Source organism: Pteropus medius, unplaced genomic scaffold (assembly GCF_902729225.1).
Source record: "Pteropus medius unplaced genomic scaffold, Ma_sr-lr_union100, whole genome shotgun sequence".
Taxonomy (NCBI): Eukaryota; Metazoa; Chordata; class Mammalia; order Chiroptera; family Pteropodidae; genus Pteropus; species Pteropus medius.
In genome coordinates this window covers 40,129-65,236 of record NW_024351546.1, presented here as the reverse complement: position 1 = coordinate 65,236, position 25,108 = coordinate 40,129, and the positions used below count along the sequence as shown (strand labels likewise).

At 41.4% G+C, this 25,108-nt stretch overlaps 1 protein-coding gene and 1 pseudogene across 25 annotated transcripts in view; both read right to left on the bottom strand.

The window, feature by feature from the left end:
- Positions 1 to 16,749, bottom strand: part of ENTPD6 (ectonucleoside triphosphate diphosphohydrolase 6) — a 28,724-nt gene extending 11,975 nt beyond the window's left edge. For 2 of the 25 annotated variants that reach the window (XM_039843513.1, XM_039843515.1), the window contains exons 1-7: positions 16,572 to 16,749; positions 15,133 to 15,211; positions 5,003 to 5,326; positions 3,322 to 3,398; positions 2,267 to 2,329; positions 1,422 to 1,565; positions 166 to 241 (exon numbers count right to left, since the gene is read on the bottom strand). In XM_039843513.1, coding sequence (XP_039699447.1) covers positions 166 to 241; positions 1,422 to 1,565; positions 2,267 to 2,329; positions 3,322 to 3,398; positions 5,003 to 5,326; positions 15,133 to 15,211; positions 16,572 to 16,712 — 904 coding nt within the window. In that variant the 5' untranslated portion in view covers positions 16,713 to 16,749. The other 23 variants (XM_039843516.1, XM_039843517.1, XM_039843514.1 and 20 more) reach the window with 22 other exon arrangements.
- A 7,123-nt stretch (positions 16,750 to 23,872) lies between these two features.
- On the bottom strand, positions 23,873 to 24,514 carry LOC120587007 (porimin-like; annotated as a pseudogene).
- Positions 24,515 to 25,108: the final 594 nt, after the last annotated feature.

Below are 25,108 nucleotides of genomic sequence, written 5' to 3'. Positions count from 1 at the left end.
CTCCGAGAAGACCCTGTGAGATAGTTATACTGTGAACTGGAATTCATTCAGCCCTGTTCACCCGCGCATCTAATAGGGAGAGCGCTCAGCGTGCTCCCGCAGCCCTGCGCACAGCCCGTCTCGCTGGGACAGCCTTCCCACACAGAGCGTTTCTGGGAACTCTACCTTCGTCTGTTCCGTTCATGATGGAAACGCAGTCATCCCCTACAAGGAAAGGTGATGCCTTAAACACTTCTTTCACCTAAATGTAAAGAGAGACATGTCTTTATCCTTTAGAATCTAAACTCATAGTTCCCAGTCAGGCTGTGCTTTCAGCAGGTCAAACAACAACAGAGGCGTCCACTGGTGCTGCAAAGTATAACAGTTCTGGTTTTGTTTTTAGCTTTCTAATCCTCTGCAAGCGCTTTTCATCATGTTAATCTACTCCCTGGGGTAGCTGAGGTAGATGCTGCCCTGGAGAGCCCCATGTTAAGCCACTCTGGACTGGAAAAGCTCTGGGGTACACTGACTCTGCTGGGCCCACAAATGCTGCCCTGCTTTAGGATGAAAGATGAAGAGAACAGAAGGCTTATAAGGCAGAGCTCAGACGTGGGACTACGGCAAGGCCTGGTGGGCACTGCTCCCAGGAAATGATCAAGCAGAGGGGAAGTGAAGGGAGTGAGCAGCTCCGTTTGGGTATATATTTTTCTCCATTTTTGAAAGCAAGTATTGATACAAGGAACTTTAGTACATTTGCACACCCCAACTGCACTTGTGTCCCACAATCCGATTTGAGTGTATAGAGCTAATTTTTTTAAGGGACCTTGATAGATGTGCAATAATTTATCATTTACCAGCTACTTTAAAACAGTAGAGAAGGTTAGGAGGACCATTTTGCTTATAAGTTTCCTTGGCTTGCCCGATGAAAAGTAACCCTCCAAGCACCTGTTAAAGATGGGTTCTTGCAGCCCCTCCCTAGGGGCAGTACAGGGCCTGGAGACACACCCTGGCCCCATGAGAGCCAGTCCTCGGGGGCCTCTTCAGTAGTTTCACCTGGGTATCAAACCAAGAGCAGGACTAGCAGTTTTTCGAGAACAAGCAAGCTTGAGCTGAAGGTCAGGAACTCAGTTCCCAACAGCCCTCTGGCACATTCAAAGTCCTTGGATGGACGGAAGCCCTTCAAAAGCACAATGTTATTTTTAAAACAAAGTTGTTCTTATTATAAAAAGAGTCATTCTAGAAAACATAAATGGCTTTAAATGTCATGAGGAAGAAAATTATAATTCTTCCACAATCCCTCCACCTAAAGGTGAGCTATTAATACTTTAATGTTTTCCTCTTCAGGACCCATATACCTAGCATCCTGACTGCTTGAACGTGGCTGAATATGAGCATTTTCCATTACTATAAGCCACCCCCAAGCAGGAGATGGATAAGATCACCTTTTGTAGCAAATTCTGAGCTTTTTCTCCTGGTAACAGACGTAAGCCGGCTGTGGCCTTGAGGACCAAGGGGGTGGCTTTCCAGAAGTCAAAAGGAATGTCTTGTTTAGCAACGTCCAGTAATTCCTGAATACCTGGAGTGCTCTGTGAACACACAGTAAAATAGGACCTGTCAAAGCTTGGCATACAAAGTCAAAGATACTCTCCCCACACTTTTGGTTTTAATAATTTATAAATGTTTTTACCTAATTTTTCAAATTGCTAGAAAATAGCAACTCCAGTGGTACTGGCAGGTGTTTTGGGCACAAGGACCAAGTAAGCACAGAGAAATGTCTTTGGCAGTGGAACAAGAGCACATGGGAGAGGCTCCTGCTGTTCCACAAGCTTGGCCACCAAAACCCTCATGACCTCAGATGATTCGCAACTACCCTGGACACACTGAGTGCATACTGGGGTCCCTCATGGTGCTAAAACCCCATGAATAACTACATCAAGGAATCATTTTCACCTTCGGAAATGCTTAAGAACCAAAAATTGGATAAGGCCCTGTCTGCTGGGATGGGTAAAGACTTAAGTATCACTGGGTGTGTCAACAGGTACAATGTGATGGGGGCAATTTGGCAATGTCTGTGCAAGGGGAAAACATACATTCTTTGTACTCAGAAATCCCAGTCTAAGAATTCATTGGAGAACTGTCCTTGCACACGTGGGTAATGAAGTGCACATAAGGTGACGTACTACACCCTTTCTTATACTATTAAGAGGAAAAGATTGGCCATTACCTAAATGTACTTCAGGAGGGGGACTGGTTCTATAAATTCAATATGCATGCTTAACTACAATACCATCCAGCCAGAAAAATCAAAGAAGCTCTTCACATCCTGATAGTACTTGATCTCCAAGTGATACTGTTTAGCGACAAAAGCAAAGTGAATAAAAATGTGCATAGTATTCCATTGTGTGTAAAAGAAAAAAGCCAGAAGAAAAATTTAGATGCATTTGTTCATAAACATGCAAACTTGCTCCTGAAGGTAAATAACTAAGGACACTGAAATTTATCCCACTTGAATGTGTGCTGCCTTCTGAAGCAAGTAAGTACGATTTTAAAAAACCTAGAGCTCATTCTAAAGACATCTAATTTAATCAGGTTTAAACTACGGCCACTCTAGAATCACTAATTTTGATTTTGTTTTTTTAACCAAACTACAGGAAAACAAGGATATGACTTCACTGTCTGAGATCAGGATGCATCTGTGGGCAAGAACCATGTGTTAGTTTTTAATTTAAGACACGTTTGAACCAAAAGGAACTTATAGCTAATTATATTAGTGACTAGCTTTATGAGAGCCTTAGAGGAAATACAGTATCCTGGATTGGTGCAGTTGTAAGCTTTCAGGACTTCAAAAGTACAAATGATATAAACTTACAAAAATCATCATTTGACAGTTTAATTTCTTTTATACTTATTTGGTTTTGTGAATTTTGCATAACACATTTTCTACTTTGATTTTTTGTTTTAGTCAAGGTTTGTCATCTGCAGAGTAACTGAAACAATAAAAAAAATGAAACTTTCAAATAATGCTTTTTGTAAGTTTGTAGCATTTGTGCTTTTGAAATGCATCAAGAATTCTGGTGGCATGTTTACTGGTTGGGGGAAGGGCCTGGTTGGACAGGGTGTATGTGTGAGGGAGTAGGGGCCTGGGGATACTTATGTGCTGTACCGGTTTCCCCATTTCCTGATCATGTTAAACAGTACGAAATATCCTAGGTCAGCACTATCAAAAAATGCTCTTCTGTGAAAATGGCCAACTGTACTCAAGGGAAAGAAAGCTGGCTTTAACAAATCACACAGTTAGATAACAAATGTGATGAACAAATAGACATGAAGGAAAATGGTTACCTTTTCAACATCATCAGCATAAGCAGAAAGACCCGGCTGCAGTGCTTTGAAGGTTTCATGGGTCAAGGTGGGAGTTTCTAAGAGAAAAACATGTTTTAAAAAAGGTACAACGATGAATCCGTACATAAATATATAAAACTATACAACTAGGAGTAGCCATACTCTTTAAAGGCTGATCTGAAAACAGACCAATCCCAGAGTGACATGGAGCTCCTTTAATGTTTCTCATTTAAATTCTGCCTCTTTAGTTGGGCTAAACAAGATATTATACCTAATGTTTTGGCTAGAACTTTCTTTTTTAAAAAAATCAACTTTATTCAGATATAATTAGCAAACAAAAACTATCCATTTAAAGTTAAATTTGTCAGTTAATAACTGCTAATTCAACAAACAGAGGAGCAGATGATTCCAAATTGCAAATATGAAAGTCATTTCCTTGATTTTTGGATGAATGCATTATAGGGTTCTATATATCTTAAAAATTGAGTGTTTTAAATTATTTGGAGGCTGGACTCATGTGCATACAGCAGGGTGAGTGTTCAGAACACACGGTGGCCAAGGGATGCCAGTCGAATTCAGACATGAAGACCCATGAGGAAAAATAAGAAAACCTTTTGTAAAGACTTATCTCTAAAGATAAAACACTGGAATATGGCTGTTAAAGGATTACATGCTGACATGTGTTATCTTAAACTTAGCTTCGAAACCATTTTTAGAAGTAGACAGGTCCAGCATATAAATATTTAAGTATTATAGTTAAGTTTAAAAATAAAGCAGATAAAAAGTAAATAAAATATGCCACAATGGCTTTGGAGAGAGCTACTAAAGGTGTCTAGTACCACCAGCTCAGTTAAATGCACAGAATGGTGTAAACTCATAAGGCATTGGGGGGACCCCAGCATGAGCAGTGGGCCTGTTGAGCAATCAGCAGAAAACACTTACTGGCTAGAAAGGCGACCTTCACAGCCAATGGGCACAAAGAGGTGCTAGGAAAGGAGATCAAAGGGAGGAGGAACAGCGCAGAGCTAGATAGTAATGGGGGTCTCCCTACAGGAGAAGCCAACAAATGAAGATGCCCAAAGGCCCACCTTCCCTCTTGTCCAAAGCCCTTACCCTGGGAAGCAGAGCTGACAGGGCTCTGGTTCCAGCTCCACTCTCACTGCTGAGGCCACTTGCATCTGTAATCCCTTCGCTGCCTGGCCCCACTGGCAGCTCTGCGTCAGCTTGGGTCCTGGGTCTTTGCAATTTATCTCACTTTCCTATTCTCCTGGCTCCACTGGCCTGAATCTGGGGTTACTGCCTGCCTTAAAATTCATCCAACATGACTTCTGGCCTAAGTCACTGTCCTAGCCACCCAATCTGCCTGTGAATGTTGCAAGGGAACAGGCCACCAAATACACATTGGGATCTCAGCTGCCCTCAGGTGGTCATCAGATGCTATTACAAGTAAGGTCAAGCTGGGACTCCTGGGAAATTGAGATTCCTGGGCCCCAATCCCTACTGAGCCAGCATTGCTGGGACACTGAATTTTTGAGAAGCTCCCAGGTGAGGCTAAGGCAGGGAGTCTAGCCCATACCCTGAGAAACCACCGTCTTTAAGGGGAGGTGATCCCAAGAGCTCTGCTGTGAGAGACAGAGAAAAAGCAGCACATGGCCAAGGCTTTCTGCTGTTGCTGAAATACCTCCAGGCTGCCAGGTGAACTGGAAGACATGCACTCGGGTGCCAGTGCTTCCCGCGTCAAACATGATGCCGTAGAAAACCTTGTGACCATGTGCAGTAGTCCCCAAGGGACCTTGGGCCTGCTGGCCCCTCCTGGCCCCCGCAGCTGCCTCAGTGATGCTGAAGAAGGCCTGGGTGGCTGAGGCCCAGTGCCACTTGATATAGGCAATGTAGATGAACAGGCACACAAACAGCCCCATGGGATACGCCACCTTCGTCATCTTGAGGTTCCCATTATTTGGTATTTTTCTCATTTCTTCGTCTGCTGAGGACTGTGCCACACCTGCTGGGAGAAAGGGAGGAAAGGCAGGAAAAACACATTACGCTGAGAAGTTCCAGAGCAAGTCAGAAATTCCTGTCCTCAGGGACAAAACATTCAACCAGAAACTGATCTGCATTTTCTCCTGTGGAATCAGAAGCTTCATGTGGTCCTCAAAATGATTCTGGAAGGTGTGATCCCCATTTTACAGAAGAGGAACTGAGGTTTATAAGACTAGGTGACTTGTCCAAGGTTGTAGGTCCTGCAGGTGCTGACCTGGAGCACAGACCCACAGCCTGAGCACGTTTCCCTCTAAGCGCTGTTCCAGATAAACAGCTTTTGGACTCATTCTATTTCAAAAGGTCATGTGTAAATGGTGGCCCAAAACCTTTCAAGGTAAGAGGAACCTGTATCTGATCTGTTCTTTCAATTCCCACTTTTTCTCCCAAATAGTAATTTACTTTTCAAAAGTGTTAAAATCCTGTCCTTTGGGAACTACAGAGAGCCCTGGACAAATCTGAGAAACGCTGCTTGTTTCCCAGGAAATTTCACAACAGATACCGCTTTTTATTCATGTAGCATATTCCTGCCAAGATAGAAATAATGACCATGTGCTTTCAAAGTCCATAAAAGTTCTACCCAAGCAGCAAAAAAAACTAATTCAGCACCATTAATTTTGGTTCAATGCACCCCAAAATGGAAGCATTTGTTCAAGTTTTATTAGCAGCTTCTAGCTCAAGGCGCTATGTGGGAACATGAAGTTTCAAAGGACAGGAAGTCAGGTGCCTGCTTCTCAGGGCACTCCTACTCTTGGGGAATGTCTGTCTGTCCATCTTTTACTCTCTGTCAGTTGTGGGAAGTACAGAAGACACTCCTAGTGGGAAGGAAACAGGAAAGAGCTGGCTTGAGAGCAGGATGTGGGTTTAGGTTATGCCTGCGGCAGTGTGCGGTTGTGGGCAAATTATGCCCTCACATGAGACTGGTCTCATCTGTAAGGTGGGGCTGCTCACAGGAAAAGCTGCTTCATGCTGCTGTTTCAGGCTACAAAGAGATGTGTGATGTGCTCAGAATAGGATACAGAGAAGACAGATACTGAATGCTGGCTTTACAGAAGGGCAGTGGGAGGTAATGTCCCCTTGGAACTAGGGACAGTGATGGACAGGAGTGCTAGAAGACAATGTGAGAGGAGGGTAAAAGTGGGGGCCAGGGCTAGCAGTACAGGGGGTAAGCCTGTGGTGGCCTTTATGCCAACCTCAAGGCTGTGTGGAGAAGAAACAAAGCAGAAGTGGGTCCTTGGTGGGGAGTATGGAGTCCAAGCCTTCTATGGTCCCTCCTTTCTGGGGTCTAGCCCTGCAGTCACACCTGGATGCCCTCAGGCTCCTGGAGGTCAGACCAGCACAACCTAAACCTACAGCTGCCTCTGTGCCCTGCCTAAGGGAGAGACCTCCCCAGCAGCCCACAACTCCAGCTGGGGCAGGGGGCAGGACAAATCACCCCCTGAGCATCTGCTGCCATGAAAGGCTGTGGGAAAAACTCTCTTGAGAGGCACCGAGGAGCAAACCTCCTTCCCCAAGACTCTTCCACCCCAACTCCTGCTCCTATCTTATTTGGGGCCTCTCTTGGATCTCACTGCACCTGGTAGCTTCCCACTGCTCTCAGAATTATATTGAACCTGCTGCCCAGCCTTGGCCCATCAGCCCGTGCAGCTTCAGCTCATACCTCTCTTGCTCTTGCTCATGGTGCTCTAAGAAACCAGTGCCTCCCTCTTGTCCCTAGAACTCAGATTCTCCCTGCCTCAGGCCCTCTGTACACACTGTTAAGCATTCCCAGAATGCTTGTCTGCCAACCTGACCAACCTTATCCTTGTCCCTAAGCCTCTAAAATGCCATTGACCCCATCTTCTCTGACTGCTCCCAACTTGAACAGCCTCCATCCCTGTTATACTCTCTCTGAGCGCCCTATTTCTGACCTAGCAACACTACAATCTAATGATGCTACTATCTGTAGGATTAGTCCCCTCTAAGCCATAAGCCCCAAGGAAAAGACTTAGCCTGTCTTGTCCCACTGCTGCTCAGCCTGGAACACAGGACCCAAAATCTAGAAGAGCAGAGGATACTCCTCCACCCCATCTATCTCCCATAATGTCACTAGACACACATAAAAGTCCCTATTTAAAATCCTTTAATGAAGAGAGGACATCAGCTCTAGGCCCTCATTCTCCTATAGAATTTTTTTTTTAAAAAATTGGTACTGGCTAAAATATTTTATAGGACTTCTGAAAAACAGGCAAAGATCTACATCGACCAGGCAAATGCTTAATCTAGAAAATGTCATGTTCTGGATGGCAAGATGTTTTGTGGTGTTTACTCACCCTTGCCCCACTCCCTCTCATGTGAAACCATCTCAAAGTAGCACCAATTCCTAGTTCTTTCTCTCAAATTGGAAGGAGCAGAGCAGACCATCTAGAAACATCCCAACCTGTGTTGGGGCTGCCTGGGAGACAGGTCTTTGTTTTGCTTGACTTAGAGCTCAGATCGGGAAGTTGTGGAAAGGAGCTGTGGGTACTTCTTGTGAAAGCCACAGGTGACTAAAGACTCACACACACCTGGGGCAAGAGGTTGGGTGGGTGGCGGGAGATACAATAGAACATCTAAGGCCCAAGGAGTTCAGGTGAGACACTTTCGGAAATTAAGACATTTAAAAGCAGCTGTGTATATGGGGGACTTGAAAATAGTGCACACAGAAGCCCAGGGAAGATGCATGCTTAGAAAAAATCCTGATAAGAGTTTAATCCTTTGCCCCATGCTGACTCTAAAGCTCAGACATGTGCTAATTAGTGAAGCTCTTTCATGGCACGGAGTGGGTCTGCAAAGACTGGGAAAAGTAGCTATTTTTTCAAATGCCCAATTTAAAAAAAAAAAGGATAAAAAAAGAAAAAATTACAAGGCATACAAAGAAACAGGAAAACATAACCCATTTAAAGAAAAAGTGGTAGAAACTGTCCCTGAAGAAAAATAGATATAGGATGAGAATATCAGCAGACATACAAATTGTAAAAAGAAATCAAACAAACTGTGGAGCTGAAAAATACAATACCCAAATGGAAAAATTTGCTATAGGGGTTCAACAGCAGATTTGAACAGGCAGAAGTATCAGTGAACTTCAACAAAGGACACTGAAAAAGTCTGAAGAAAAGTGAAAAGAACCCAAAGGACTTACGGGATACCATAAGAAGACCAATATGCACATTATGGGAGTCCCAAAGGAGGAGAGAGAGAAAGAACAAAGAGACTATTTGAAGAAATAATGGCTAAAAACTTCCTCTCAATTGAGGAAAGACACAGATCTACAAATCCGAACTCAATGAACTCCAAGTAGGATTAACCCAGGGATTCATGCTAAGACACATTATAATCAGCTGTTGAAAGCCAGAGATAAAGAGAGACTCTTGAGAACAGCAAGAGAAAAGTGACTCACCATGTACAAAGAATACTTAATGAGATTATCAATCAATTTCTCTGAAGAAACTTTGGAGGTCAGAAAGCAGTGGGATGATATATTCAAAATGCTTGAGAGAAGAAAAACTCTGTCAACTGAGAATTCCAGTTTCGGCAAAAACAGTCCTTCAAAAATGAGAAATTAAGACATTCCCAGATAAATAAAAGCTGAGGAAGTTCATTACCAGTAGTCCTGCTCTATAAAAAAATGCTAACCAGAGACCTTCAATGCCAGATAGTCATTGAAAGCCATAAGAAAATATAAAGATCTCCAGTAAAGTTAAATACATTGAAAAATATAAAAAATAGTATTAGTGTACATTTGATTTGCAACTATCCTTTTACTACAGGATTTAGAAGATAAATGCACTTAAAAAATTATGTCTATGTTAATATATATACAACAATGTAATCTGTGATATCAAAAACAAAGTGAGGGGGAGATGTAAAGGAGTAGAGTTATTATGTGTGATTCAAGTTAAGTTGATATCAAATTTTAAATAAATTGTTATAACTTTAGGATGTTACATGGTGACCACAAAGAAAATATCTATTTACTATACACAAAAGGAAATGAGAAGAGAATCAAATTTGTCGCTACAAAAAATTAACTGAACATAAAGGAAAGCAATAATGGAGGAAATAAGGGACAAAAAAGCTGTAGGACAGACAGAAAACAAATGGCAAAAGTCTTTCCCCATCAGTCATTTAAACGTAAATGGATTAAACTTCTTAATTAAGAGATAAAAGTAGCTGAATGGGCTAAAAAAACAAGATCCAACTCTATGCTTCTACAAGAGACTCACTTTAGATATAAGGACACACATAGAACAAAAGAATGGAAAAAGATTCCATGAATATCGTAACCAAAAGACAGCAGTGATGGCTATATTATATCAGACAAAACAGACTTTAAATTAGAACTGTCATAAAAGACAAAGAAAGACATTATGTAATGATTAAAGGGCCAATTCAACAAGAAGAAAAACAATTATAAACATATACACCAAATCCTAAATATATGAAGCAAACACAATTTAGAAAGTAAAAACAGACCGTATAATAATAGTGGGGAGCTTCAATATCCCACTTGCAATAAAGGACAGAAAAATCATATTGAAGATCAATAAGGAAACAGAGGATTTGAACAACTAGACCTGACAGACACATACAGAGCAATCTACCCAACAAAAGTATAATACATATTTTTCTCGAGTGCACATGGAACACTGTACAGGACAAATGATATCTTAGGCTACAAAACATGTCTTAAATTTATAAAGATTAAATCAAACAAAGTCTCTTTCATTCACAATGGAATGAAACTAGAAATCAAATGCAGAAGGAAAATCCTCAAATATGTGGAAATTAAATATCACACTATTAAACAACAAATGGGTCAAAAAAATCAAAAGAAATTAGAAAATATCTTGTGATAAGTGAAAATGAAAACACAATATTCCATAACTTCTGGGAGGCAGTGAAGCAGTGCCAAGAGGTAAATTTATAACTGTAAAGCTTATATTGAGAAGATCGCAAACCAACAACCGAACTTTATCCTTAATGAACTAGAAAAAGAATAAACTAAACACAAAACTAGAGGGAAGGAAACAGAAATTAGAGCAAGATAAATAAAAATAGGGATAGACAAATAATAGAGAAAACCCATGAACTGAAGTTGGTTTTTTGAAAATATCAACATAACTGATGAACCTTTAGTTAGATTGACTAAGGAAAAGATTCAAATAACTAAAATCAGAAATTAAAAAAACACTACTACTAATCTTATAGAATAAAAATGATTATGAGAAAATTAAAAAAACAATTCCATTTACGATAGCATCAAATAATTCCATTTACAATATTATCAAACAATTTCATTTACAATAGCATCAAGAAGAATAAAATACTTAGCAATACAGTTAACCAAGGACATGAAAGACTTGTACCCTGAACACTACAAAATATTGCTGAAAGAAATTAAAGAAGAGTCCAATAAAAAGATATCCCATATTCATGGATTGGAACACTTAATATTGTTAGGATGTCAATACTATCCAAAGAAATCTACAGATTCAATGCAATCTTATCAAAATCCCAACAACTTTTTTTTGCAGAAATAGAAAAAAACCCATCCTAAAAGTCATATGGAATCTCTAGGGACCCCAAACTGCCAAAACAATCTTGAAAAAGAATAACAAAGTTGGCGGCCTCACATTTCATGATTTTAAAACATATTATAAAACTACAGTAATCAACGCATTGTAGTAGCGGTATACAGATAGACATATAGACCAATGTAGTAGAATAAGAGCCCAGAAATAAACCCTCATGTGTATGGCCAAATGATCTTCAACAAGGGTACCAACACCATTCACTGGGGAAAAAACAGTCTCTTTAATAAATGATATTGGGACTACATCAAAATTAAAAATCTTTGAGCATCAAAGAACACTAAAAACAGTGAGAAAAGGCAACCCACAGAATGGGAGAAAATCTGCAAATCACATATCTGATGAGGGATTAATATCTGAAATATACAGAGAGCTCTAAAAACTCAACAACAAAAAACAAACGGATCTAAAAAAGGACCTATACAGATATTTCTCTAAAGAAGATACACAAATGACCAACAAACAGATGAAAAGATGCTCGACATCACTAATCATTAAATATGCAAAACAACAATGACATCATCTCACACAAGTAGGATAGCCATGGGAGGCGGGGCGGGAGGGACAGTAAATAACAAATGTTGCAAAAGATGTGGAGAAATTAGAACTCTTGTAGCAATGTAAAATATTGCAACCACTATGTAAAACAGTATGATAGTTCCTCAAAAAACTAAAAATAGAATTACTATATGATACAACAATCTTATTTCTGGGTATATCTCCAAAATAACTGAAAGCAGGGTCTTGACATTATTGCACACTAGTATTTACTGCAGCATTATTCACAGTAGCCGAGCCGTGGAAAAAGCTCAATGTCCATCCATAGACAAGTGGATAAAGAAAATGTAGTATATTCATATGTTATTCAGCCTTAAAAAGGAAGGAAATTCTGACATATGTTACAATATAGATGAATCTTAAAGTCACTATGCTAAGTGAAATAAGCCAGTTGCACAAGGACAAATATTCCACTTATATGAGGTACCTAGAATAGTCAAATTCATACAGACAGAAAGTAGAATAGTGGTTCCAGGGGCTGTGGGAAGGCAGGAGATAAACTGTTTAATGGGTACAGAGATTCAATTTGAGAATATGAAAAAGTTCTGGAGATAGATCGTGGTGATGGGCATAACAATGTTAATGTACTTAATGCCACTGAACTGTATACTTAAAAATGGATGAAATGGCAAATTTTATGTTATGTATATTTTATCACTATGAAAAAACCCTCTAATGAGGCAAAGCAGGTAACATAAATGAGTTCTGTGGACAAAGGACTAAAGGCAGTGGAGGGAGAGGAAAATGAAGAGGGCTGGGCCTGCCTATTGTATCAAATTCAAAGCAGTTACACCTCATTCAGTAAAGATTCTTCCTGCCTTAAATGCTGTTTCTTTTTAGCACCCTGTTCATTTGGTCCTCTTTCTACACCTCTGCAAAACCTACCCAAGAGGTTTACTGCTGCCCTGAATCCTGGCAGCTGGAGGCTCCTTCTTTCGGCTCCTTGTTTTATACACTTCCCCTCCCTGAGTAAGTTATTTGTGAAGTACTGCTATTCCTTCTGGTTAGACAATGCTTCTCTTGAAGCAGGGACCAGGCCGCTTATCTCAAATCTCCTACCTCTAATACAAGGCCAGAGCCCAGGAGCTGCTCAGTCAATACCTATGGGTGAAGGAGGCTAGCTGACAGCTTAGCAATTCACTGAGGCAGAACAGGCAGCAGAGAAAGATGGAGGCATAGAAGATGATCCAGGACTCGGTGATGGCCACCAATAGAAGTACGCCATTTGAGAAGGGGCTGCTTGACAGGAGGCAAAAGTGACCAGGTTTTCTACATGTCAAGTTTAAAATGAGAGCAGGATCAAACTGGTACAGCCACTATGGAAAACAGTATGGAGCTTCCTCAAAAAACTAAGAATTAATCTACCATATGATCCAGCAATCCCTTTCCTGGGTATTTACACCAAAGATTTGAAAACTCATATCCAAAAAGATATTTGCACACCGATGTTCACAGCAGCATTATTCACAGTGGCCAGGACATGGAAGCAACTGAAGTGTCCTACGATAGATGACTGGCTAAAGAAGCTGTGGTACATATATACAATGGAATATTACTCAGCCATAAGAAGAGATGAAATACTGCCATTTGTGACAACATAGATGGACCTTGAAATAATCATGCTAAGCAAAATAAGCCAGACAGAAAAAGTTGAAAATCACATATCACTTATATGTGGGATATAAGCCTAAAAGCAACAAATGAACAAGACAAACAAACAGAGACTCATGGACATGGACTATAGACTAGTGGTTAACAGAGGGTAGGGTGGGGAGGAAGGGGAGGAGTAAAGAGGGTCAAATATAGGGGGATAAGGGGAGGGTGAAGTGGGTAAAGGGGATCAAATATATGGTAGCTGACGGAAACTGGACTTTGGGTGGTAAACACACAACAGAATATACAAAATGTCAAATTATAACGTACACCTGAAAATTATATAATTGTATTAACCAATGTTACCCCAATAAACTTAAAAAAAAAAAAAGAACTGGCCAATACTCACGAAAACAAACAAACAAACAAATAAAATAACTAAATAAATAAAATGATAGCAGGATATCAGTCAGAAACTGAATTGGTGCTGTGACAGATGACAGGTGTGGAGTTGGGCCAGGGAAATTACCTGCATTAAGGAGATGTTAGCTGAGCTCAGGAGTAAAGAAATCAACAGAGAGAAGACTCGGAAATGAGCAGAGGCTAAGACACAACCTGGGGACTGTCCATCCCCAGGCAGCCAACACTCATCCACAACTGGCCCTCTCACAGGCCTCCTTTTCTTAGGTTATTGTAACCCTAAGTTTCCATTGCTAAGTAAACATTTAAAAAGTATTTATAGAAAAAGTTCTAAAGCAGTTATTTCCAATGATCAACAGGGAGGACACAAAAGCAATACTAACACCTTACAACTGAAAGGGTTTTATAAAATCCTTTTACATAATCAAGTTTTATCATGTCTATATTAATCTAAGAACTATGATCTACATGATCAGATTAATAAATGGTATATCATATTTCAAGGCAAAGGTTGCTACTTATTAAATTTGTCTACCCATTAAAAAAATACCTTTACATATGCTATATTCTATTACCAGAGGCCCACAGGCTGGCACTTATATCACACAATATACAATGACTTATTTCCACATGACCCCACCAAGACCCTGGGAATGTTTGTAAACAGAACTGCTTGGGAACACACAGCTGGCACATGGTGAGGCACAGACAAGATTTTCTAGCTTCCACTTAAATATCCTTCATCACTTTACTTTTCCTATTAATACAAGTCTACTTTAGACAACCAAAAAACACATGAAATTACGTACACAACCATTAAAGTTACATACCAATAAGTTCAGGATGACATAAATAGAATCCAAATTTAACATTGTGTGGGAACACAGAACCAGAAACAGCCTAGCTCAAGGGCACCTCCAAGACCCTGAGGCCAAACCTAAAAGTCAATTTCATTCTAGTGGGTTAAAGTGTTTGTCCAGAGCTAAGACACCGGCAGGAGGGGCAAATCACATTTCCATGGGCACCAGAGTGTAAATGTGTTAAGGCCTCCCTAGAGGTTCATCAAGGAAAACAATTCAACTTTAGTTTTTTCCTTTAAAGGAGAGAGTCTAGAACAAGGCTGTAAGGAATGAAGAGTAAGCTGACAGGTGGGGCAAGATGTAGGGTGAGCAAAGGCAAACAGAAAGCTTTGGCTGAGCAAACCTTGCTCCCAGCTGGTTCCCAGGGGCTACCCCTCTGTCAGGGGCAGATAGGAGTCAGAGAGGAGAATATCAGTATGGAGCAGTGGTGTTGGAGGTAGGTGTCTGCACCATCCCCTTGGCTAGGTTTCTAGGAGCTAGGGACAGCAGGTTGGCTCTTGGAAATACAAGCTCTATCTGATTTGGATGGTGGCCACCTAATCTGTTAGCCAGTTACTTCAAGGTTTTCAGTTAAAGTACTAATAACAGCCAGGTATGTAAATGACTGCCACACATGCTGAAAATCTATCCAAAATTAAAGCACAATTACAAACCACTTTTTATTCTCCTAGTAGGTTTAAATGGATTTTTCTTTGCAAAACCTATACGTAACTCCACCATGTCAATACCACCTGTTGTTTCCTTTTTATAGGATGCAGTGGGAGGGAGGTACTTCCAGACCTCTTCACTCGGCTGTCCAATTCTCTGGTTCTTCACATGAGGTTCCAGGAGGGAGATGAATACACATCATGTTAGCCAAATGCTCCTTCTGAGGGCAGGAGTAGGGGGACAAAAAACAATTTCTGGATTTGTTTCATTATGTTTGCTAGACTTATCGTGAGCCTTGTTCACACTTGGTCATACCAACAGGAAAAGCTCCCAAGACATCATGGCTCTTACACAGTGAGTCAAAGACTCCCTGTAATCACAGTCACCATCTACCTATCCTTAAGGACCTTCTTTCCTATAAGTTTCAGATTCCCTCACTGGGGCTCAGAGCTAAGACCTCCCACGCATTCCAGAGGATGGAGGATATGTGGTACCATACACATAATCCTGGTATGTAAGTGCCTGGAGGGACACTTGGAACTGCCTACATATTTTTAGGTGACTGATTCCTTTTCGTGAACACCCAGGATGGGAGGCTGTGTCCATAATAATATACAGAGCAATTCAGACTTCTCTCCAACCCTTAAAACCATTCTATGGCTTGCAGCTGCACTTAAAATAAAAATCACTCTTCTTTCCTCAGTGCCCTGCCCATCTCTCCCTCCTCTTCCACTCTCCTGGACTGTCCAATGCTTTCTACTGAATGGGGTCCAGCCTGGTGTCCAGCTGTCCACCTTATGGCCTCTTCCTCCTGCAGCCTGGAGCACTCCTGGTTCACAGATCAGCTCAGGCAGAACCACCCTGACCACCTCATGAGCTCTTCTGGTCACTACTCCAACGCCAGAATAATTGTCCTCACATCCTCAGTACTATCTGAATGGCATAATCTTACCTGTTCCCTGGGTTTCCCAAATGGGCTGTGAGGCCCAGGAGGGAAGGGGCCTTGCCTGTCCCTCTCCTATTTTAAATTTGTCTACCCATTAAAAAATATACCTTTACATATACTGTATCCTATTACCAGAGGCCCACAAGGCTGCAGCACCTGGCACAGAGCAGGGAAGAGAATCAGCAAATGCTGGCTGAATAAATAGACGCAGCAGGGCTCTAGGCTCCATGGGGCTAGAGACCAGCCTGGCTCACCCAGCTGCCAGAGCACTGAATGCGCCTCTCATGGGTCAGCGACGTCCAGAGTCCAGGGAGAACTAATGGAGCCGGGACAGGAAGATTGGCAGGAGGGAAGACTGGTGAGCGAGTGACCCCGAGGCCGCTTTCAGGCGCTGTCGTTGGAGACCTGGGAGCTGCCAGACGCACGGTGCTGCATCCCAGAGGCCCCCGACCTTCATCCACTCCGGCCGCGACTCCCAGACGCAGCGCACCAGCGCGCCGGGAGGCCCACGTGCAGTCACTTATTCCAGGCCTGCAGGCCCCCCGGCCCTGCACGCGCCCCCGGCCCGCCGCTTACCCTGCAAGGGCCCCTCTGCCCCACCCACGGAAGGTGCTGTTCCCAGGGGAGCGGACGGGCGACTGAGGATGCCTCTCCGCTTTCGGGTCGGGACCGGCGAGACTGCTGACTCCACTCACGGACAACAGCCAGCCTGCGCATCCCGGGACCTGGGCCCCGCCTACTTGCACGTCGCTCCCCCACCGGGTGCGGCGTCGTGGGACCAGTGCGCAGGCACGGCGTAGAGGCGGGACGTCGCGGGCCCCGCTGCGCAGGCGCAGTGGCCTTTCCTCTTGGGTTTGCGTGATGGTACCTTCCGACCATGAGCCTGGCTGGAGTCGCCCAAGAATTGGGGCTTCGGCCAGTGTGGGCCTCCAGCGCCCCAGTGCAGGCCTCGCCGGCTAGATTCAGCTCCTGTTCCAGCTTATAGGGGTTCCTCACGGCGCGGTGGAGCAGGCCTTTGTTGTGCTTGGCTGAGAAGTTTTACCACCCCAACTTACAGCCTTGACCAGCTTGTGGAATTTTTGAATTTTCCTTGCGTCCTCATATAAAGTTAACACCCTCCTCCTCTTTTTTGGGAAGGTATATGATAGAAAATGCAACCATAACAAAATAGGCAGTGCAATCAAATCTTTCCTATTCTCGACTCCCATTTTTCCTATCCCTTACTAGAAGCCACCAATCTTGCCATCTCCCGACTTGTGTTAGTTATAGATGCAGACCCCTAGTTTACTGAAGGATCCTGGTGGTAGGGGCTGCCCAGATGTCTCCTCCATGTCTCCTTCCCACCAGAGCAAAAACCCCCCAACCCCAGTTTCTTTGAGGCTGGGCTGCCCGTAGACAGCATCTGGCCAAGGAGGTGTGGGCGCCATATGAGGGTACTGTGAGATGACAGAACTTTGGAAGCCCTGGGAGAAGGCACAGCCTGGAAGTTCAGGGAAGCCAACCCTTAACTAATTGGGGATGAATGCTTCAGCCTTCTATGCTTCATGGGAGCAGGATTGAGCCTTAGTTGTCCACAGTGGTAACAGCTCAGTCATGCCCAAACCCTGTGTTGGGTTTCCCTTCTTCCTTGGCCTCCTATCTGAAATAAACTACTTGCATCTTATCTCGTCTCAGTCTGCCTTTAGAGAAACACAAACTAAGACACTATTCAGTAAATATTTGTTGAAGGAATGGATGAATTAATAATGGTGCTTCAGTTTTTATTAGTCAGCCAGAAGCAGCAGATCAGTCCTACAAGTGGAAGATGATGGAAGCTAATTGGCACCTATTGTGGAAATGCTCCAGAAAATATGCAAGTGTTCTGACAGTAGAGAGGAGTGACTGGCCCTGCTTTTAGGGGGCCAGGGGGGGGGGTTGAGAAAATTTTAGAAGAGGTAGATGAGTTACTAACTTGCCTCAGTTTACCAAATGTGACTAAGCCCAAAATGGAGGTGCTTGCTCAGATTTGCCATCTACTCACACCAATCTAGGAGTATGTCTGCAAATCTCTGTTACATGAAGCAGTATAATGTGGACTTCACAGGGCCCTGGTTGCAGATAGTACCTCTGCCCCCTCACCCATATCTGTTCTACTGCAACCATCCGTGATTCTCTAAGAATCATGAGCTTTCTTTTAGCCTGAGCATGCCCACAACTGGAAGTGCCAGGGAGGTAATGCTGCTCCTGGAAGGCCTTAGCCATGATAGGTATGAATACTCTAGATCCTTTGCCTCTCTCTTCCTTGCTCCACAAGTGAGACAATCTCTGGCATGTTCTGCAGTGGAATTGAGCCCTCGTTGCCCAGAGTGGTAACCTATATTGGCTTTCTCCCCTTCCCTGTCTCACTTTTCCACTCTACTGGTGTTTCCTGGGGTCATTTCCCAAATACACTACTTGCACGCAAATCCTTTCCCAGAATATGTTTTGGGAGAAATCTGCCCATAGATACCCATAGGGGACCTTGATAATGTGTCAAATAAAATATTTTAGTCATCTCTCTCATTTCTTCCTCTGATTCCCTAAAGTCTGTAACCACAAAATACTGCCTTCCCATTCAAATCCTTTCTCTTTAGCTCTCCAGAAAAGTCAGACCCTCTGGACTCATGGCTAGCTTTCCATTTTCCAAAATTGAGTTCACACATGAAATAATGTCAAGAAAATCTTACCTTTACCTAAAGAGGTTAGCTACCTATTTGGTCATTTCATGGTCTCTTTTGGCTTCTTGATGGACAGTCCAACAGTGGCCACCCGCACCATAGTGACAATCTAGTTGGGACAAGAAGAGGGTGCAGCTATAACAAAGGTGAGTGATGTTCTGGGTGATTGCTTAACACAGAGTAGAGAGGGACTGGTGTTCTGTTTAATTCCTTAAATAGCTATTTATTTGCTGTCCTCCCCTCCATGGAGACCCTTAACATTTTTCCATTAAATATGAAGGTGCCCTTTATCAGATTAAGAATTTCCTTCTATTTCTACTATAAGAATTTTAAAAATCATTAATGCATGTTGAAATTTATGTTGTGAATTTTCTTCATCTATTGAGATGATCACATGATTTTTCTCCATTAATTTGTTAATGTGGTAAATTAAATTCTAATGTTGAATCATTCCTTATTCCCAATAGAAAGCATGTTTTATACGTTGCTAGATGTGACTGCTAACATTGTGTTTAGGCTCTTTGTTTCTATGCAGAAGGTAGGCAGGGCAGGGCAGTGGACAAGGCAGCGGTGAGGGATTTAAAGCCAGTAAACCTGGCTTTAGAGTTGCAAGCGCAAGGGTCAGAGGAAAAGTTTTCCAATGATCCGGTTTGTTTCAATTTCATAAATGCCAGTTTCTTTTTTTAATTTATCAAGGCATTTACCCAATTTGGAATTATTTTTTCCTAAGGGAGGCAATAGTAGCCTTTTGATTTCATTTAGAGCTCTCAAGTTACCAATTAAAAAAAAAGACTTTCCATTGTTTCTGGGAAGAACAGTCTTTTTTTTGTTCTAATTGAGCACACAAATAGAGAAACTTTGGGTTTTTACAGGAACTTTATCTTGACCAAAAAAGCTTGAGATCTTGCATGATTTTTGTCCAGAGGCCTAGCCAATTACAATTCTCTGGAATGCTATTTTTGTACATGCAACAGCTAAAGTCCTCCCTGCTGTCATTAGGTGGCTGATTAGCTTGTGAGTATTAGAGCATGGGTTACCCATTTTGCTCTCCTCTTTATGGTTGGTGTCCCCCCCTTCCCCAGTGCCTGTTAAGCATGAGCATCCTCACACATACCTTCCTTAAGAAAGTATCTTTTGGGGTGCCTGTTAGTGTGAGTGTCCCCACAAACCTTATGGATAAGGCCTAGTCCCAACTTGTAGGATACCCTTCCCAGTACCAAATTCGACTGGAAGATATCCTCCCTAGGTACTAAATGTGATGGAGGAAAGCCTTCACTGGGGATACCTTTCCTAGTGTCAAACATGAATGAGAGCTATTCCTCCTAGGCAACAAGGCCGATTCAAATGGAGGGGCCCTCTCAGTCTAAACGTATGAACTGAGGTCATCAGATGAGGATCCCATATCTAATCCAAAGTTTTCAAGACTTTGTAAGTATAAGAGATCTTGGATCTAAGGGGACATTACCTGACCCTCAGTTGCTGGGATGATAACTCGAGCACAAGGGGCTCACGCAGGTACCAGATGTGTTGGTTTCAGGACAGTGTCAGGAAATCAGGTTTCAGAGCCCCATATTGGGTGCCATGTAATGTCAACTGATGGGCATTGGCACCAATTCAATGCCAACAGGAACCCCTAATTTTGGATTTGGTGAAGAAGGAAACTTTATTCAGCGCCAACAGTTCAATTGTGATACAGCACAGGTGCGAGACAGCTCAATGGTGTTATAGCTCAATTATGACAGCACAGTTGTGGAACAGCATGGCCGCAAGATGGCCCTCAGGTGTGGAAGGCCCTTGAGGGAGGTCCCTCTCTGGCTAGACAGCTCTGCCATGCTCTACTCTACCTGCTCAGCTCTGGTTCAGTGTTTCAGCTCCAGCCACGGAAATACAGTCTTCAGTACCAAGGGAAAGTGCTCTTCCTGAGCTATGGGGGAGCTGACTGACTTATACAGAGAGAAGACCCCCACCCAGATTGGTTTGTCCTCCTGCAAATGAGAACTCTAAATCCTCACAGTTTGATTGGTCCAAAAGCACTGTCCTGATTGGTTGGAGTGAGGCTGCTCTGATTGGTCAATGAAGATGCTAATAGAGCTATAGCTTGGCAGCTCTGATTGGATGGGCAAAGTTTCAGACGTATTGTTTGAAATTTGATTCCAGGAACTCTTTTATAAGTTTTGCTCAGACAGCAGGAACACAGAGCAGGCAGACAGTTTAGAGCAGGTAGAAGTTTAGTGCAGGCTTCTCCCTCAAGCATGGCTTGCATGTGAGGCCCCTATTTAGAAATAGCTGCTAGGCCATGTTTGTAAATTTGAGCCCAGTTAGCCACCAGGAGCCCTTCGTGGTAGGTATATCCTTTCTCCAGGTCAACACCTACCTTTCAGTCATAATATTTATTTGTGCCCTCTTTTTTTTTTTTAATTAACATTTCTAGAAAATTTAAAATTTTATTACTTGCCCCCACCCCAAGAACAGGCTGTTTTGAACACCTCTGTTATGTAAGTATGTACTACTTTAGCTCTAGTCCACATATTTTGCTAGTTTAAAATTTTATAATATCGATTTGAAACATTTTCTAAATTCCATTATTACAATGTTTTTCTGTCCTGTGAGTTATTTAAACATGTATTTTTAAATTTTTGAATTAATTCTTTTCTAAACAAAATTTTATTCTGAAAATAGATCTCAGTAACAATGAAATGTTAAAAGCTGGTCATTATAATAAAAAGGAAAAAGAGAAATTTGCTTTCAAATTTTTTTCTATAAAATACAAAATTATCACTGTAATATACTACCAACTTTCATTTATCTGTATTTGAATTTTTCATTTTATGGATTATCCAAGGAAATTTTAAAATCATTGATTGCATTCTGCCTAATATAGCTATCCATCTGGATTGCTTTTATCTTTAAGTAGATACATTCTCAAGAAATGTCAACAAAATCGAACATTTACTTAAGTAAACATAATTGAGAAGATAAATTTATGCTTAGGAAATGTGCTTCAAAGCAAAATATTGTTTGCACCCCCGTTTACTCAATTTTTGCACATAAAAAAACTATATTGAAGTACTAGTATTTAAAAGTAACAAATTATACAATTTATATACAAAAACAAGACATAACTAAATTATTTCAAATCCAAAGCACAGGAAAGTTTAAAGGCATATAATGACATTTAGTACTTGACAAGTGGTTTTATATCTTCAAAGTTCTAAAGAAACAAGCACTCAAGAAAATTTCAGGCCTGTTTACAAAGTTCTGACTGATATGTAACACTGAAATATCAAGAATGCAGGGGAGAAAATAACTTAAATTTATTTATTTATTTATTTATTTATTTATTTATTTATTTCCCCTCTTTAATATGCCCCCCCTAACCCCCGCCACCACTTCCACCCCTTACCTATGGATGTTGCTGTTTCCCCTTAAGAACTGGATCTCTGAAGGTGGGGTTTCTCCTCCAACACGTTCTCAGCATGCACTTGGGGCCTGGCGCCCCCGGGGCTTGGTACCCCTGGGGCCTGGCACCGCCCCCCATCCGGTGCACTTGGGGGTCCTGGCACACCTGGGGTATGGTCTGTGGCTCCACCTGGGACGTGAACTCAGGACCTTCTGTATGTAAAGCAGACATGTTAACCACTACACTATGGAGCCACCAAAATAACTTAAATTTAAAAGGCTACCATTACTATAAAATATATCTTAAGTATATTTTGCAAAGATATGAAAGCAATAGCTAAAAGACTAGTTAGGGGTAAGTTAGTAACATCTTTTTGCAAACTGATGTGAACATATGTGTTTTATAATATTTTCTTCACACTGCATGTGCCACATACCTCCTATCATATCCATATTTTGGATAATTTTTATCATCTATATTCATCCTAACAATTGGCTATAATGCACAGTGAGTAGAAATGACCCTTTTATATCAAAATTCTTGATACATGATCTCTGTAAACCAAAAGGTGATCAAAAAGTACATGTTTATTAGGACATATTAACTCAATTTTAGACTATTAGAAATTAGTGTGATTTTCTTTGACCAATCTAAGATAGAAATACTATCTCAGTATTTAACGTGATTAATTTTTTTTTTTTTGTCAATACTTGACCTTGAGTTTTGAGTGCTGGCATGTAAACTGTAAAATTGAAAATATTCCAAAAATATGTTGGCTAATATTCATGTCTCTGCAATACTGTACTTTTTCTCTCCATTAACATAATACACCTGAACGTGCCTCCTCTTCAGTGAAGGAGGAAAAGGAATGGTCTGAAGAATATCCAAATGAAGTAGCAGGAAGTTTCCTGTCTTAAAATCCCTGTTTTAAAACTTCATAAAAATTTATTCCAAAATAAATTGGTGTTTTAGTTTTAAAATGCTGTTTCTCCAAATTTTCAAGTAAAATCGACAGTGCAGGAAAATACAGCATTTTCATCCTGTAGGTTTAGCAGCCTGAGGAGAGGTCCACAATCCTTGGCCTAAGAAACAGAGCATTCATCTGTAGTTCTGACTATACAGCATTCTAAATGTTGTTTTGGAAATCATATAAAGGGCTTTTTTAGAAGTTAGGTGTGTTTACACTACACTGAACATTTCTAGGTATTGAAAGCAGCTCTACATCTCTTAAAATATTCACTAAATATATAATTAATAGCTAAATATGAAATAAAGCAATTTCCAGTGGTGACAATATTCTCACAGTAGCAAATAATCTAGCAAATAACCTAACTTCTTAATTCTAACAACTAAGTCTTTAAAACATTATCGTGTTAAACATTGCAATTTACTGAAATTACATGGAGGAAAATTATATCATCTGCCATTGAAACCTTGGAAGAAGTTATTAATAAAAACACAGGCTCTCCAGTGATTCTCTAACAGGGCTAAACCCAAGTATTGTTTCTTTATTTTGGGGGGCGGAAAGGGTGCATTTTGTTTCTGAAGCAAGTACTAAGATTTAAAACATATAAAATATTGATGCTTTCTGAAAGGACACAAACTAAAATTATGCTTAAGATCTGGTTTACTCATAAAATTTCTGCTTTGTGGCATTTGCAGTTATATTATATTGTACATTATATGCATGGCCTGTTTATATGATTTTCAAAAAGAGAATACTGTCTTAAACTAATTGATATGGTTGAATCAATATTCTTTCCATCAGTCCTTGGATTTCCTTAAATGATGGCATCATGTTCATCAATGATTCTATATTGAAAAGCTCTTCTTGAATAATATATTTTGCATCTAATGTAAAGGCTAAAATTCCCAGTATTAATGCATTACCACCAACAAAGCTACCTATATCGAATTTTGATCTTTTATTTTCTTTAGAATTTATAGTTACTGTGATTATTACTGATAAAAAAACAGATGTCACTGAACCACTGTGGGTTGTAGTCATTGTGGATGTTGACATCTGGGATGCGTTTTGTGAAACACTTGTCATTTTGGGTGTAGACTTTAAGGTGGTGAAAGTCATATTTGCTGAGACCCCTGGTGTTGTCATTTTAGATGTTGCTATGGGTTTCTAGGTGGTGACTGTAACATATTTTGAGATTGTGTAAACCGGAGTGGCAAATGGTTTCGAAGTGCTTTTGGAAGATTCACTTGTATGGCTGAAAGGCACATGAAGGATATTTCCTGTTGGTTTAGTAGTGGGGCTTTCCAGAGGCATGGAAGGCCTTCTGCTTGAAGACCCTGTCGAGACTTCTCAGTCCAGGATGGCCTTCAGTAGCGCTTAGCACCAGCAGCACCCCCATGATGAACACTGCCCAGCCACCTAGCAGGCACTGAGTATAATTGTTCTGAGGTGCCATGGCCTGGTGGGTCCCCAATCATAGCAGCTGTGGCTCTAGTGAGAGCGGTCCTTCTGTTCACTCCAGCCCGCTCTGCGTCCCCTCCTACCACCTGCCCATCCAATGACAGGGCCTGCAACAGGCATAGCACATGCCAAGCCAGGGAGGCAGGATGGGCCAGGGCTCTGAATTAATTTTTTAAGTTAACCTTTTACTCAGTAAATTCTCACTTAAATACCTTGTGATCTAGGAATGTAATCTCTGTAATACCCATTTGTTGAAATTTGTTGAGACTAGCCTTGCGGCCCCATTTGTGGCTACTTTTTGTAAATTTACCATGTATATTTGAGAAGAATGTGTGTGTTTCAGCTCTTGGGTTAATGAAATATTCATTAGATCACATTAGTGAAGTGTCATATTAATTAGAATAAAGTTAAAGTGCTCAAACAATGAGACCTCACCATAGGCCTAAAGCAAATTGAAGACTATTGCTCCCCTTCTTATTGGCAGAAACCTAGGGGCTCTACTCCACATTGTCAGTCATCCTAAGATCCAGGTTCATGGGGCTGTGCAAACTTCAACCTACATGTGCTGTAGAGTTTAAGTTCCTGTTTC